This window comes from Humulus lupulus, chromosome 4 (genome assembly GCF_963169125.1).
Source record: "Humulus lupulus chromosome 4, drHumLupu1.1, whole genome shotgun sequence".
Taxonomy (NCBI): domain Eukaryota; kingdom Viridiplantae; phylum Streptophyta; class Magnoliopsida; order Rosales; family Cannabaceae; genus Humulus; species Humulus lupulus.
The window spans coordinates 244,975,058-244,988,994 of NC_084796.1; the positions used below are offsets into that span (position 1 = coordinate 244,975,058).

General features: G+C 34.2%; 1 protein-coding gene and 1 long non-coding RNA gene across 2 annotated transcripts; both read left to right on the forward strand.

Annotated features, from left to right (window-relative positions):
* Window positions 1-5,575: 5,575 nt before the first annotated feature.
* On the forward strand, window positions 5,576-7,320 carry LOC133829500 (uncharacterized). Its single transcript, XR_009891812.1, has 4 exons — window positions 5,576-5,743; window positions 5,824-5,898; window positions 6,371-6,432; window positions 7,151-7,320. It is a non-coding gene; the product is annotated as an uncharacterized LOC133829500 (long non-coding RNA).
* A 1,159-nt stretch (window positions 7,321-8,479) lies between these two features.
* LOC133833120 (uncharacterized) lies at window positions 8,480-10,517 on the forward strand. The gene is made up of 4 exons (XM_062263376.1): window positions 8,480-8,969; window positions 9,080-9,216; window positions 9,298-9,681; window positions 9,774-10,517. The coding sequence occupies exons 1-4, from the start codon at window positions 8,480-8,482 to the stop codon at window positions 10,515-10,517; spliced, it is 1,755 nt and encodes a 584-aa protein (XP_062119360.1).
* The last annotated feature ends 3,420 nt before the right edge of the window (window positions 10,518-13,937 follow it).

Here is a 13,937-nt window from a genome sequence, read left to right on the forward strand (position 1 = left end):
CAAACAGAGTTCATGTGTTATGTCAGTTTTGTTGATTTCTTTATTAGTTTTATTTTTATTTGGCTTATTATGATTTTTTTTCCCAGAATTATTATCAATTCAAATTGTGCCCCCTAAAGTTTTCAACTTGTTAAAAATTCTTCCTGAATTATTCACGTTACTGAAATGTGGGACTTCCGTCCAATTTCGCTAACAGAATGGTGATGTGGTAGTTTGGTGGCCGATGTGGTATTGTCATGTCAATGCCTCGTTTATAATATAAAAAATAAATATGATTTTTGCCCCCCGAACTATTACCATTACCAAATTAAAATTAAAAAAAAAAATTGATGGTGACAAAAAATTGTCTTAGATGTTAGACATGCGTCAGAATGAGCTCAAAGTTGGTTGGGTAGCGACATCGTCGACAGACTGAGCTCATGTGGGGGGACATTCAGCTTTGGTGTCGCCTATGTCGCCTTAAGTTTTTATTTTGTATGATTTAATTTAAATAAATTTTTAATTTAATGCTTTTTATATTTTCTTTTTAATATTCAAAATATAGTTTAAATTTTAAATTTTAGAATTCGAGGGGCATAATTTGGTAACGGTAAAAGTTTGGGGGGTAAAATCTCATCTATTTTAAAAATTATACACGTGGCAATCCACATCAACACTTCAGTGTCGCCATATCACAATTCCATAAGCAAAATTGGACGGAAGTCTCACATTTCAGTAACGTGAATAGTTCAAGGGGAATTTTTAGCAAGCCAAAAAATTCAGGGGACATGATTTGGTAATGGTAATAGTTCGAGGAGAAAAAATCCTAATAAGCCTTTTTATTTTGTTTGTTTCGTTTTACATTTTTGTTGGGGTTCATTACCGAGTGGATTTTTTTTTTGTAGATTTCATTAACGTAATAGATTATAAAAAAAAGTCTGGGGTGTTTGTGGTAAATTTGAAAGTCGGTTTAAGTAACTTAGTTACAGGTATGCCTAATTGGATCCCTTAAATTCATTTGTTTGAAATTGTTCTTGGATTATGGGATGGGATGTATTATTAGTTTTGTACAGACCAAGAACGAAGGAAAAACTTTGTGCTTTATTGATGTAATTGGTATATGCGTACAGACTTTAGAGAAAATGTTTTTATATAGTTAGAGTCAATTACAGATATAACAAATTTGAAAGAATTAGCTTAACAAAGTAACTAACAATACAGTCGACTAAGTTAACTTATCTAATAAGTATTTATCTGTTGTTTTTCCTGGAAAGTGGTTTTCTATTCAATTTTACATGTATGAATGTTAATCTGTCAATCTCCATGACAATGTTAAATAGCCCTATTTTCAAATAATGTTGTTTGTTTAGTATTTTTTTTGTACGATATTTATTGTAAACGAATGAAGGTGGATTTTTCTATGTTGTAATTGTAATGAGAGTGTTGTTTAATTGAAATACATACTTTTTTATGTGGTGTAGGATTTTTATCTTCTTAAATATTAAAAGATGGATTATATGACTACAGTCTTTTTATGGCCAATCATCTTAAAAAAACCACGATTTTTTAATAAACTGCCTAAATATATATTGCTTCGATATGCCTCGAAAAGCTTAGACAACTAGGTTTCTTCATAAAACCCAGCTGTCTCGATATGCCTCGACAAGCTTAAACAAGTAGGTTGTTTCATTAAACCTAGCTGCCTCGAAAAGCCTCGACAAGCTTAGACAAGTAGGTTGTTCCATAAAACCCAGCAGCCTTGATACGCCTCAACATGCCTTAACAAGCTTAGACAAGTGGGTTGCTTCATAAAACCCAGCTGCCTTGATACGCCTCGACAAGCTTAGACAAGTAAGTTGTTCATATAAACCCAAATGCCTCGATATACCTCACAGGCTTAGACAAGTAGGTTGTTCATATATACCCAGATTCCAATGGAAATAATGGAAACCAAATACAACTCGAGACAAAATATTACAAGGGACAAGATAATTGATAAAATAAGTGTTACAACTCAATTGCAAAAGATACAAGTAAATAGAAAAAGATGATGATTTATAGAAAGAAAAGATACAACCCAAAACAAAATAGTACAAGTAAATAAATAGACTAGAAGAAAGAAATAAGAACAAAATGGAAAGAAGAACAAAGCATAAACAACAAGAATACTCTTACACTCACACAACCTTAAATGTAGAGTAGTGGGGATCACCAACTTGAACAAGGTTCAATGCCTTTGTCCAAAAGCTTATTTGCCCATATTCTCTAAGCACTAAGAGAACTCTCAAATGGAAATAACTCTATAGAATTATCAAGCATTTTGGTGAATTTATAGCCAAGTGCTCTAGTGGATAGAAATTGTGTCTTACAAGTGAGCACTAGACTCCTATTTTATAGAGGTTTGAGACACCCTTTGAATTTCAAATTTCACCAACCCCCTTGGCGGTTACTAATGTTAAATTGGGTGTTTATGGAATTGAAGGAAAGATTTGGGAGTTACTTGAGGTGTTCCAAACATTTAAATTGTTGAAAATGCAAAATTGGGTTTGGTTGTAAGTACCCTAGGTTGCGGCCTGGGATACTCTTGGTCGCAGCCTAGAGCATTTATAACTTCCCAATTTTTGCACTTTGCCTTAAAAAAGTCCCAACTCTTTCTCTGTTGATTTTGTAAAGTCCATACACCTAATGATAGTCAAAATCATATCTCCAACATCCATATAACATAATGGCTCATAAAATTCAATGTAGAAATGTGTAACTCTCATTTTACACATTATTGGGTGATCTTTTGGAAGTTACAAATGGTTACTGATTTTGTAAGATATGTAACTCTCAAAAGTATGTTACAAATACGAACACACAAATTTGTCCCACTTACTTGTGACTCTCAATTTTATATTACAAAGTATGACAAACTCATTTTGTCACATTAATCTAACATTATATTATAATAAGTAATATAACAATATATAGGTTGTCTTTTGCTACAAATATCTATATAGTATTTTGTCGATCTTTGATAACATATACTAATAATTATTTGGTAATAAACGCGAGGAATTAATCTATTCAAACTGTCCATAGACTATTTTCTTGAGTTTCAAAGTTTTTTATTACGCCCAAACTTTTCTTCACAAAGCGGTCGATTGTAGTGTAGAACGAGCAATCGTATCCACGAGGAGATGTCTAAAATAAACTCTAAACGTAGGAAACAATTAGTTATGTGAAAATAAACACAATGAATGAAAAATAACTTTTGTGAGAATGGTAAAAAATAGTAGGTTTCGAGAATATCATCTATGCTTCTTTCACTTATTTGGGTTTGATTCAACGAAAACAAATAATATTACAAATTATCTAAGATCAACAATATACTATTTGACAATACTGCAGTAAAAGACTAATTTGCAATAACAATTTTATTGACACGATATTACATGATAAAATCACATAAGAAAAACATGATTGAACTTATATGAAAATTTAACACCAATATTTTGTAAACAAATATATTTAAAATGTATGAGAATTGGAAATCGTAATTAGAACACTTCAATTACATCATTAAACAAACACACAAATTAAAAGGCGACTAAGTGCTCTCTGGCTTCTCCATGGCGAGACGCAAGAAAAGTAACCCAAAGCCCGCTACTCAATCGACGGTGGCTGTAACTCCAGAGGTCTGTGCGGCTGGAGGTCAGCAATCTGATGTCGAGGAAGCTATTCCGGAGGAGATAGAGGAAGTTTTCACTGACTCGATGTTTGAGTTTCCTGAATCTGGTTTTCATGATCCTTTTAATGTTGAAGGAACACTTGGAGGCAGTAGAACGGTAGGCGATGCCGATGAGGAATTGACTGATAATGCAGGTAATTTTCAAAGCCAAGCTAGGGATAAATGGTCTCAATTCAGAGCATTGCTTCCGAATCAAGATGGGGCAAGACTCAAGTTTGAGGAGCCAATGATTCAAGAGGGTCAACGAATTGCTCAGGTTGATGTGGATGAGGTCCAATTTGAAAGTTCATTCTGGAATGCTGCCGTGGTTTGTCAGGTTCTTGGGGTTAATCCTCCGTTTGTTGTTTTCGAAGGGTTTATTAAAAGAATTTGGGGCAAGCTTGGCATTGAGAGAATTGCTAGATTGAATAATGGGTTCACATTGGTTAATTTTCGAGATGAAGTCACTAGAAATATGGTTTTAGAAGCTAGAGTGCTACATTTTGACAGGAAACCAGTCATAGTGAAGCCTTGGACTACTGATTTGGATACTTTGAAGGCAGTGAAATCAGCACCTGTTTGGGTTAGATTGCCAGGTCTTGGGCTGCAATATTGGGGCACTAAGTGCTTGAGTGCGATTATGAGTACGATTGGGGTGCCGATCTTAGTTGATAAAGTAACAAAAGACAAATCTATGATGCAATTTGCTAGAGTTTTGGTGGAAATTGAACTTTCGGAGGACCTCCCTAAATCGGTTCAATTTCTTAATGAGAAAGGGCAGCTAATAGAGCAACTTCTTGAGTTTGAGTGGCTTCCCACCCAATGTAGGGGCTGTAAATTTTATGGTCACACTGAAAGAATGTGTAACAAGAAGCCAGTGGAGGTCTGGAGGGAAAAAACCAGAGTTAGGAAGGAGGAGGACAGTCAAATCCCTATGAATCTGTCGAAAGTTGCAGAGACCACTGAGACAGTGCCTACTGCAACTGGGCCTGCTGGTGCAGGATCTGGGAATGAGGTTTCTGAGGCACCTTCTGGGAGTCAATTGGAAGTGGACAAGACTATGGATAACTCAAAATCTGTCCCTGATCTACCTGTTGTAAACCAGACTCGGACACCAGTTGAGGGAGGCAGTTCGGACTGGGTTACTCCGAAACGAATTGGTGGGAATAAGAGGGCCATCAATGTAGCACCCACATTATTTTGATATATATAGCCAATAATCACATGATTGCATTGCATTACATATCATACAATATGCATAATTTGAGCATATGCATATTCTTATAAGTGTTTTCATGTATAAGTATAAAAGTTGTGTATGTGATGTCTATATGTATGCTCAATATTATTAACCTTGTGGCATTTGAGTTGTCTTTTATGGGTGTTTGATGTGCTCAAGATATAAGAAATTATGAAAAATATGGACAAGGCATGGAATTAAGTGATGAAAGTGAGATATAGAAGGCAAAATAGGTTAAGTAGTGAAAAATAGTACAATGTCGATTACTAGTATTTCGGTGTAAAATTGAGTATTTATGGATTTACCAAATGTAATCGAGGTATGATTAAGGTCTCATTGATGATGTAAAAATGGTTTTAGAACCATTAGATCAATTCTTGATGGGAGGTATACATAATCAGTGGTATTGGTGCAAAGTCAAAACGAGCTTAGCATAAGTGCGCTACGCTCGATCGGGTAAGCATAACTATTGGGTATGAAGTCATATGGACCTAAGGTTTGGTGTGAGTGTTTTACACATAAGGATAATAGGCCTAGCAGATGATTAAGTCGAAATTATTGAAGTGATAAGGTTTTCATAAGTCAAAAGGTGAAATGATGAGATGAAAGGTGTCAACTTTTGACAATAAGGCTAAATCATTGAAAATAATGAATTTTCATCAACCTTATCACTTTGCACGACCATTATTCTGAAAAACAGAGAGAAAAGAAAACCAAAAACCATTTCTTGGCTGGTTTGAAGAAATTCTAAGGAGATCCAAGTGAAAGCAAAACCAAAGAAGTAGATTAAGCTTAGTTCTAGCCTTTTTATGGTAAGTTCTTGTACTTGGAAGTTAAACTATGTTTTTAAATTTTTCTGAAAGCTTATATATGGTGTTTTATCCTTTTTAAGATATTTCTTGGGGTTTCCAAGTGGTTTGAGGTTTAGAAAAGCTTGAAGAGATTGTTTTCGCCGAAAAGTTGCTCGGTAAGTGAAATTTTGTGTTTTATGAGGTTTTTGGGGTTCTTGGAGTACAAGATGATTTTTGGTTATTTGATTGAGTTTATAAGAGAGTATATATGTTTATAAATGTTTTAATAGATGTGGAGACTCATTTAATTTGGATGATGATCTAGGAGATAAGAATTTTATCAAAATCGGTATATGATAACTTTATGATGAATCATGTTGGTATTTGGGATATATGGTTATGGCAGGTTAATTGATGTTGATTATTGGTGGATTTTGATATTTGAGGATAGCTAAAATTAAGGGGAAACTCTGTCAAAATTTCCCCAAATGTCTAAGATAAATCTAATGCTCGATCTAGGTGGTTTAAGGCGTTTTAGGCATGTTTTGGGTATGAAAGTTGATATGATGTTTTATGGGTATTTTTTTTTAAATGATAGTTCAATGTCTTACTGCCTTCATTGTGATGAGAAATCCATGCCATTGTCAGGATAAGCATATCAACACCTAAGACATCACTTGTTACACGGTGAAATATATTGTGGACAAAAGGTAAGTAAAGTACTCAACTGCAACACAAGAATTATGTGTTATGTGAAAGTATGCATTATATGAATATTTTGTGAGTAAGTGGTATTAACATACAGTGACACTTCATCATAAATTTGTATGCATGGCATAATAGTGATATGGTAAATTATTATATGATATAAGACCATGCATGATATTATGATGATTAATTATATGATGCCTTTGCAAGTTTTGTGCAACATAAAAGAAAGTTGTAATAAGAAGTTTAAGTTCAGTGCCACTGTTTTGAAAAGGAAAATGAAAGTGTTAATAAGTGTAAACGGAGGCCTATAGTAGGCTTATAGTGGCTGCCCAATAATTTGGGCTAGGTTTTAGTGAACCAATTATATTGTTTGCCATATTTCCGTTTTTATTTCTCCTCCATATGAGTTATTGTTATATGTATTGACACCACAGTGTGTGGCCGCCTTAACTCTTGAGCCTGACGGGGCAACGATGGAATAAGGTTTTTAATGTGCCCTACTGTGGTGATGGCTAGCCGGAGGAGAACCCATGGGATTTTATATTGTATGTGTAACAAGCCCTGCAGGCATTGACCAATTCAAACAGTGTGCACAATATTAAGGGGCCCAAAATTTACAAAGAAGTTATGTATGTCCATTGATATTGGGTAATCATTAGCATTGCATGTATTACTTTGCTTACTGAGCTTTAGGCTCACAGTTGTCTTGTGTTGCAGGTAGAGAAAGAAATGTGTGAATGACATGAGGAGAACTGAAGCATGGTCCTGACCCTGATTTGTACATATGAACATATCGACCTTTTGTGGGTTATTTCAGTTATCAGTGAGATGTTTGTAATAAAGTGTGAAGTTATGTTTTGAAAATAAATTGGGTTATTTAATACTTATGTATAATATGTTTGAGACCCACTTTATGTTTAATGTAAATAATGTGAAATAAGTTTTCAAGTTTAAAAAAAAAAAAAAAAAAGTCCAAACTTTTGCAGTAATAAATTATGATATAGTTTTAAAACGTAACACCTCAAATATAGTTTTAACTAAAATAAGTGAGGGTGTTACAATCAATAAGACCAAGAACACTTTGAAGAATTCCTATAGTGCTTTGCAAGATAAGGTAGTGGAGGTAGCAAATTTGGGATTAAAATCAACAAGTTTGTTACATGGAGAATCACAACATTCTTAGTTGGAATGTTAGAGGTATCAATAAGGGGGAGAAGCAGAAATTTCTGAGCTCCTTTTGTTTTGTTAATAAAATTGGTTTAGGTGCCTTATTGGAGACCAAACTTCAGGGTGATAAGATTAAGAAGATGATGCAGTCTTTTTTTAGTGGTTGGGAATTTTCTTCTGGTTCAGCTTCTGAAGGCAGATTACTGCTTATTTGGCAGCCTAATTTGGTGTCTGTTGATGTTCTGAAAGAAACAGACCAATTACTTCATGTTTTTGTCAGGAACTTGAAAGCTAATAAATCGTTTTGTGTGACATTTGTTTATGGTAGGAATTCTATTGAGGGAAAGAGTGGCCCTTTGGAAAGATTTGTCTAATCTTAGTTTTCCAGTTGCTGCCTGGCTCATAGCTGGAGACTTTAATGCTGCTTTTGAGAGCGAGGACAGAGTGGGTGGTCGTGCGATATCTTCCCTTGAGTTGGCTGATGCTCAAAATTGGAGGGCTTTGGGGTTAGTTGACGAGTTGCGTGCTAGAGGGTCTCATTTTACTTGGACGAATAAACAGATGAATGAAGGAAATTTTTTCTCAAGATTGGATAGAGTTTTCAAGAATGAAGATTGGTTGGACATTTTCCCTCATTCTGAGGCTGTCTTCAACTGGGAGCTTCACTCTGACCACTGCTACTGTATTATTAAACCAGATATTGCTGTTAACTGTGGTGTTAAGCTCTTTAGGTTCTTCAATATGTGGACTAAACATGATCAATTTAAATCCACTGTTATGCAGAGCTGGTGTAGGCCTATGCGAGGGACTGGTCTAGTTTGCCTTTGTAATAAGCTGCGTAGACTTTAGCTGGTGCTTCGGCGGTTCAACAGGCATATAATGGGTGATGTTGCCCAGAATTTTTCTGAGGCTAAAGAGAAGTATCAAGCTGCCCAGGTCTCTCTGCAGGGTGATCCACATTCGCTAAGACTTCAAAAAATCGAAGCTGATGCTGGTGAATCTCTAGCTTATCATGCTAAAATTTATGAGAGTTTCTTGAGACAGAAAAGTAAAGTGGACTGGTTGCGGTTTGGGGACGACAACACGGCGTATTTTCACACTTGTTTAAAGCAAAGGAAAGCCTCTAATTGTATCACTTCTGTAGTTAATGAATCCGGTCAGAGTATTGAGAATTTTGATGCTGTAGTTGATCATTTTGTGAATCATTTCAAGAGAATTATGGGAAGCAAGAGCATGGCCTCTAGCACTATTCAGAAGTCCTGTTTTGAGCTTGGTCACCAGCTGACCTTGGATCAGCAAGTTAGCTTAGTTAAGCCTTTTTCTACTAAGAAAGTTAAAGAAGCTTTTTTCGGCATTAACTCGATTAAAAGTCCGGGGCCGGATGGGTTTGGCTCGGGCTTTTTAAAGCCCTTTGGAGCGAGTTAGAGGCTGAACTCTCAGCAGCTGTTCTGGACTTCTTTGAGTATGGTGTGTTGCCAGAGGAAATCAACAAAGCTACTATTTCCTTAGTCCCTAAAATTGAGACTCCCTCCAGCGCAGCGGATTATCGTCCTATTGCTTGCTGTAATTCTATTTACAAGTGCATTTCTAAGATGCTTTGTAGTAGATTGGCTTTGGTGCTTCCTAGTCTTGTTAACCAAAACTAAGGAGCCTTTGTTAAAAACAGATTATTGGCTCATAATATCCTTATTCTTCAGGATATTATAAAAGGCTATAAGAGGAAAAACATTTTCCCTAGATGTGTTTTGAAGATTGATTTGAGCAAAGCCTATGATATGTTAGATTGGAACTTCTTAGAGGATATTCTCAATGAGTTTCGGTTTCCGGCTAAATTCATCAAATGGGTCATGGCTTGCTTGAAAGATCCAACCTATCTTCTCCTTATGAATGGAAAGGTTCAAGGGGAATTTAGAGGTCGGAAGGGGCTTAGACAAGGGGACCCTATCTCTTCGTTATTATTTGTCTTAGCCATGGAGTACTGTACCCGCTTATTTCAGCAAGCATCAATGAACAAGGGGTATCGGTTTCATCCTAAGTGCAAACACCTCAAGATCGTTAATCTTTGCTTCGCAGATGACTTGGTTATTTTTTGCAAGGGAGTTCACAATTCAGTTCAGATTATTAAGGAAAGTTTCAGTGATTTCTGTTGTGCTTCTGGTTTGACTGCTAACAGGATAAATCCCAGGTTTACTTTGGTGGTGTGGCTGAAGATGAGGCTCAAAAATTGCTTGAGGGGCTCCATTTCACTGAAGGTCATTTTCCCCTAAAATACTTGGGAGTGCCTCTTCGAACAACAAGATGGAAGGCTGGTGACTGTTCTCTTATTATCAAAAAGATTCAGTCCAAATTACATACTTGGGCGAGTCGGCACCTTTCTTTTGCGGGGAGGGCGCAACTGATCAATTCAGTGCTTCTGAGTATAAGAACTTTTTGGATGAGCATTTTTATCCTTCCTAAGAGTGTAACCAAGGAGGTTGATCGGTTATGTAGGAACTTCCTTTGGGGAGTTAAGGATGGTAATTTTCAGCGGAGTAAATTGCATTTTACTGCCTGGGATCAGGTTTGTTTGCCTAAGTGTATGGGTGGTCTTGGCTTCAAGGATAGTAATACTTGGAACTTAGTACTTTTGGCCAAATATGTTTGGGCAGTTTCTTCTAAGCATGATATTTTGTGGGTTAAGTGGGTGGATTCTATCTACTTAAAGGGGCATAATTTCTGGCATTATAGAGTCCCTCAAGATGTGAGCTGGTATTGGAAGAGATTATTAAAACTTAGAGATATTTTCCCTGGTTGCAGACTTGATGAGGCAGTCCATCTCGGCAAGCTTAGCCTGAAATTTCTGTACCACAGGCTCATCAACAAAGACAGAGTTGCCTATGCGAATGTGGTGTGGAACTCCTTGACGGTGCCTAAGTGATGGACCCAAAACGGGTATGTTTAAAAATTTATATATCGCAAGCGCACGAATCGTCCATATAGAATAGTGATCGTAAGCAAGGATGTCGAACCCAAAGGAGTTGTCTAAAATCGAAAATGAAACTATTTTAAATCAAAAGTAATAAATTCTAACCTAGTTCCAAAGATTGATAAGTTTTAATATTATGAACATAAAATAAAAGATTGAAAAATAAAGCTATTTAAGATAATGAAAATAAACCAATAATGAGTTGAAAATAAGTGTTAAAAGAAAATATTATTAAGATACTAGAATCCACAAAATGTAAGTTTAATAATATTTATTAGTATATTGATTCCCAAGTGCTAGTGATAGTTAAAATAATTTAAACTATCATTTTTCAAAAAGATTTATAATTTCAAACACAAATTTCTTATAAAAAGGTAGGATTTTTCTTCACTTTTCAAAATTATAATTTCAAAGCATTTAGTGTAAATCAATCTAATGAAATAACAAATAAATCAATGAACATTATTTATAAGGCAAAACATAATATTTTTGTTCTAAGCATGGATGTGTACAATTTAATGACACATCTTACACAAAGAATATTATGTTTATGCACTAATGAAGAACAAAGTGTAAATATGTTCTAACAATCTAAAATACAAGATATTTAAGATGAAAGAAATATATGTAGAAGAAAAATCCATAAACTTTGTTGTATTACAAGGGAAATCAACATACAACATAAATATTACCTAGTTACAAGTTGCTTCATCATGATCTTAATAATCTTATGAAAAAGATTAGAAGCACATAGCTAGAGTATAAATTACAAAATAAAAGACATACATACTTGCAAAATGCTCTTGAAAAACCCAAATGGAAGAGAGAATGGTAGAGAGAAAATGAGAGAAAAAGATGGTAACCAAAAACATTAAGCACCCCAAAAATGGTCTTGAAAGTCCATATTTATAGCCAAAGTGAGTTTATTAAAATAATCAATTTAAATTAATTAAATTGATTAGATTAATTAAATAAAATAAATATGGTATGTAGAGGTAAATTATAGGGTGTAATGATGATGTTGTGGTGAAAATGTGTAGGAAAAAGGGTAAAAAGTTGGCATTTTTGTCATAGGGGACAAATGGTACACTTGAGTAATTTATGGGCTCAAGAAGGGAAATGGCAGCAATGTGGTGGCTGGGTGTTGGAGGGGGGTCACGGGTTGGGCCTAGAGTGGGCCTTGGGGCAGGCGGACTGGGCTTCACGTGGTTGGGCTTGGGCCAAATTGCTGATGGAAGATGTTAGTCTAATTTCTTCAAGATGCTGAGCCATGAGCCATGAGCCACGTTTTGGCTGGAGGTAAGTGCTGAAAGAGACTTGCATGGTGGCTGAAATGGGTGCATGGCATTGGGCCTGGGCCATGGCTAGTGCATTTGGGCTTTTAAGCATCAAAAATGTTGATTTCTTTGAAATTTGCCACTTTTTTCTTTCTTTTCTCTTCTTTTTTCAAGCATACAACATAATTCCTACAAGATGAAAATAAATTAAATAACCATCAAATATTTTCAATTATAAATAAATCATATTAATTATTTGAAAATATTGATTATAACTTAATTTAATATAGCATTTAAGTTCAAAAGAATTACACTTTTAACTTCTAACTTGACAATACAAATTTCATATAATTAAATTACAACATAATATAATAAAATATCTATAAAAACATATAAAAATATATAAAATCAAAATAAACCTAATAAATTCAAAATTACTTAAAAACTTAATAAATCAATTAAAAACTCAAGAATTAAGCAACAATTAGCACATAAAAAGTGGTAAAATAACTCTAATTTGTAGAGTTATCACACCCCCAAACTTAAAGTTTTGCTAGTCCTCAAGCAAAAGAAAAATTAAAATACACATATTATTTTTTTTATTGGTGATATAAAAATGATTTTCTCAAAAATTGCACAATGAAAATAACTCTCAGAAATTATTATGAATAAAAGTTAAGCTTATGTAATTAATTAAATTGTCAATTTTGCTTTTAGAAAATAGGTTTTCATTAAAGTTATTTTTCACTTAAACTTATAGGAAATAAAAGTGTTTATGAAAAATGTAATTTTTGTTACAAGCAAAATTGACCCTATAATTAAAAAACAAAGCTTAAAAATTATTCATATTTTTAAGAGATTTAATTTCAAACTCAATCAGAATTTTTATCATTGAAAATTAAAAATATCACCAAATTTTTTTATTTTTTTTTTAATTTTTTATGAAAATGAACAAATTAAAAAAAATTACAAAACAACAACATATAAATAATTTTTTTTTTTTTTTTCAAACAAACATGACTAACTTAGATAAAACACAAAACATTAAAATTAATACAAAGCAAACATAAATAACACAAAACAAACACAATAAAACTTGATACCCCCAAACTTAATTTAGGCATTGTCCTCAATGTGTCAAAATATAAATATAAATTAAAATTGACAAGAGTGTAAAGTTTAGAATGGTCGTACCTCGATATTGTGCATTGCGAAGAGAGAACAAGATACAACGAACAAAAATTAAATCACACATAAAACAATAATACAAATAAAACACAAGTTGTCAAGATCAAATAGGACTCAAAGAGCATGGTAAACAGGGTCCTCAAGGAGTATCTCATCCACTTCATCAGTTTTTAATTCTAAAAATGGTTTTAATTTTTGTCCATTAACTTTAAATATATCACCATTTTTAGGATTTTCAATTTCAATAGCTCCATGTGGAAAAACAATACGAACAATGTAAGGACCAGACCACCTAGAGCGTAACTTTCCCGGGAATAGATGCAAACGAGAGTTGTATAAAAGGACTTTCTGACCTGGATAAAAATGTTTTCTCAAAATATTTTTATCATGGTAAAATTTCATGCGATCCTTATACTTTTTTGAATAGTCATAAGCATCATTCCTAATTTCGTCTAGTTCATTTAGTTGAAGTTTTCGTTTCTCACCTGCTTTGTCTAAAGAAAAGTTTAACTGCTTAATTGCCCAAAAGGCTCTATGTTCTAACTCAACAGGTAAGTGACACGCCTTCCCATACACAAGTCTGTAGGGTGACATGCCAATGGGTGTTTTGTACGCGGTACGATACGCCCATAATGCATCAGTGAGTCTTAAGGACCAATCTTTCCTAGTTGGATTCACAGTTTTTTCTAAAATGTGCTTAACTTCCCTATTAGACACTTCAACTTGACCACTAGTTTGTGGGTGATATGGTGTTGAGACTTTATGCGTAATGCCATATTGTTTCATCAAATGTTCAAATGGCCTATTACAAAAGTGTGTACCGTTATCACTAATTATAGCACGTGGTGAACCAAAACGGGAAAATATATTTTCTTTTAAAAACCGAAGCACAACTTTGTGGTCATTA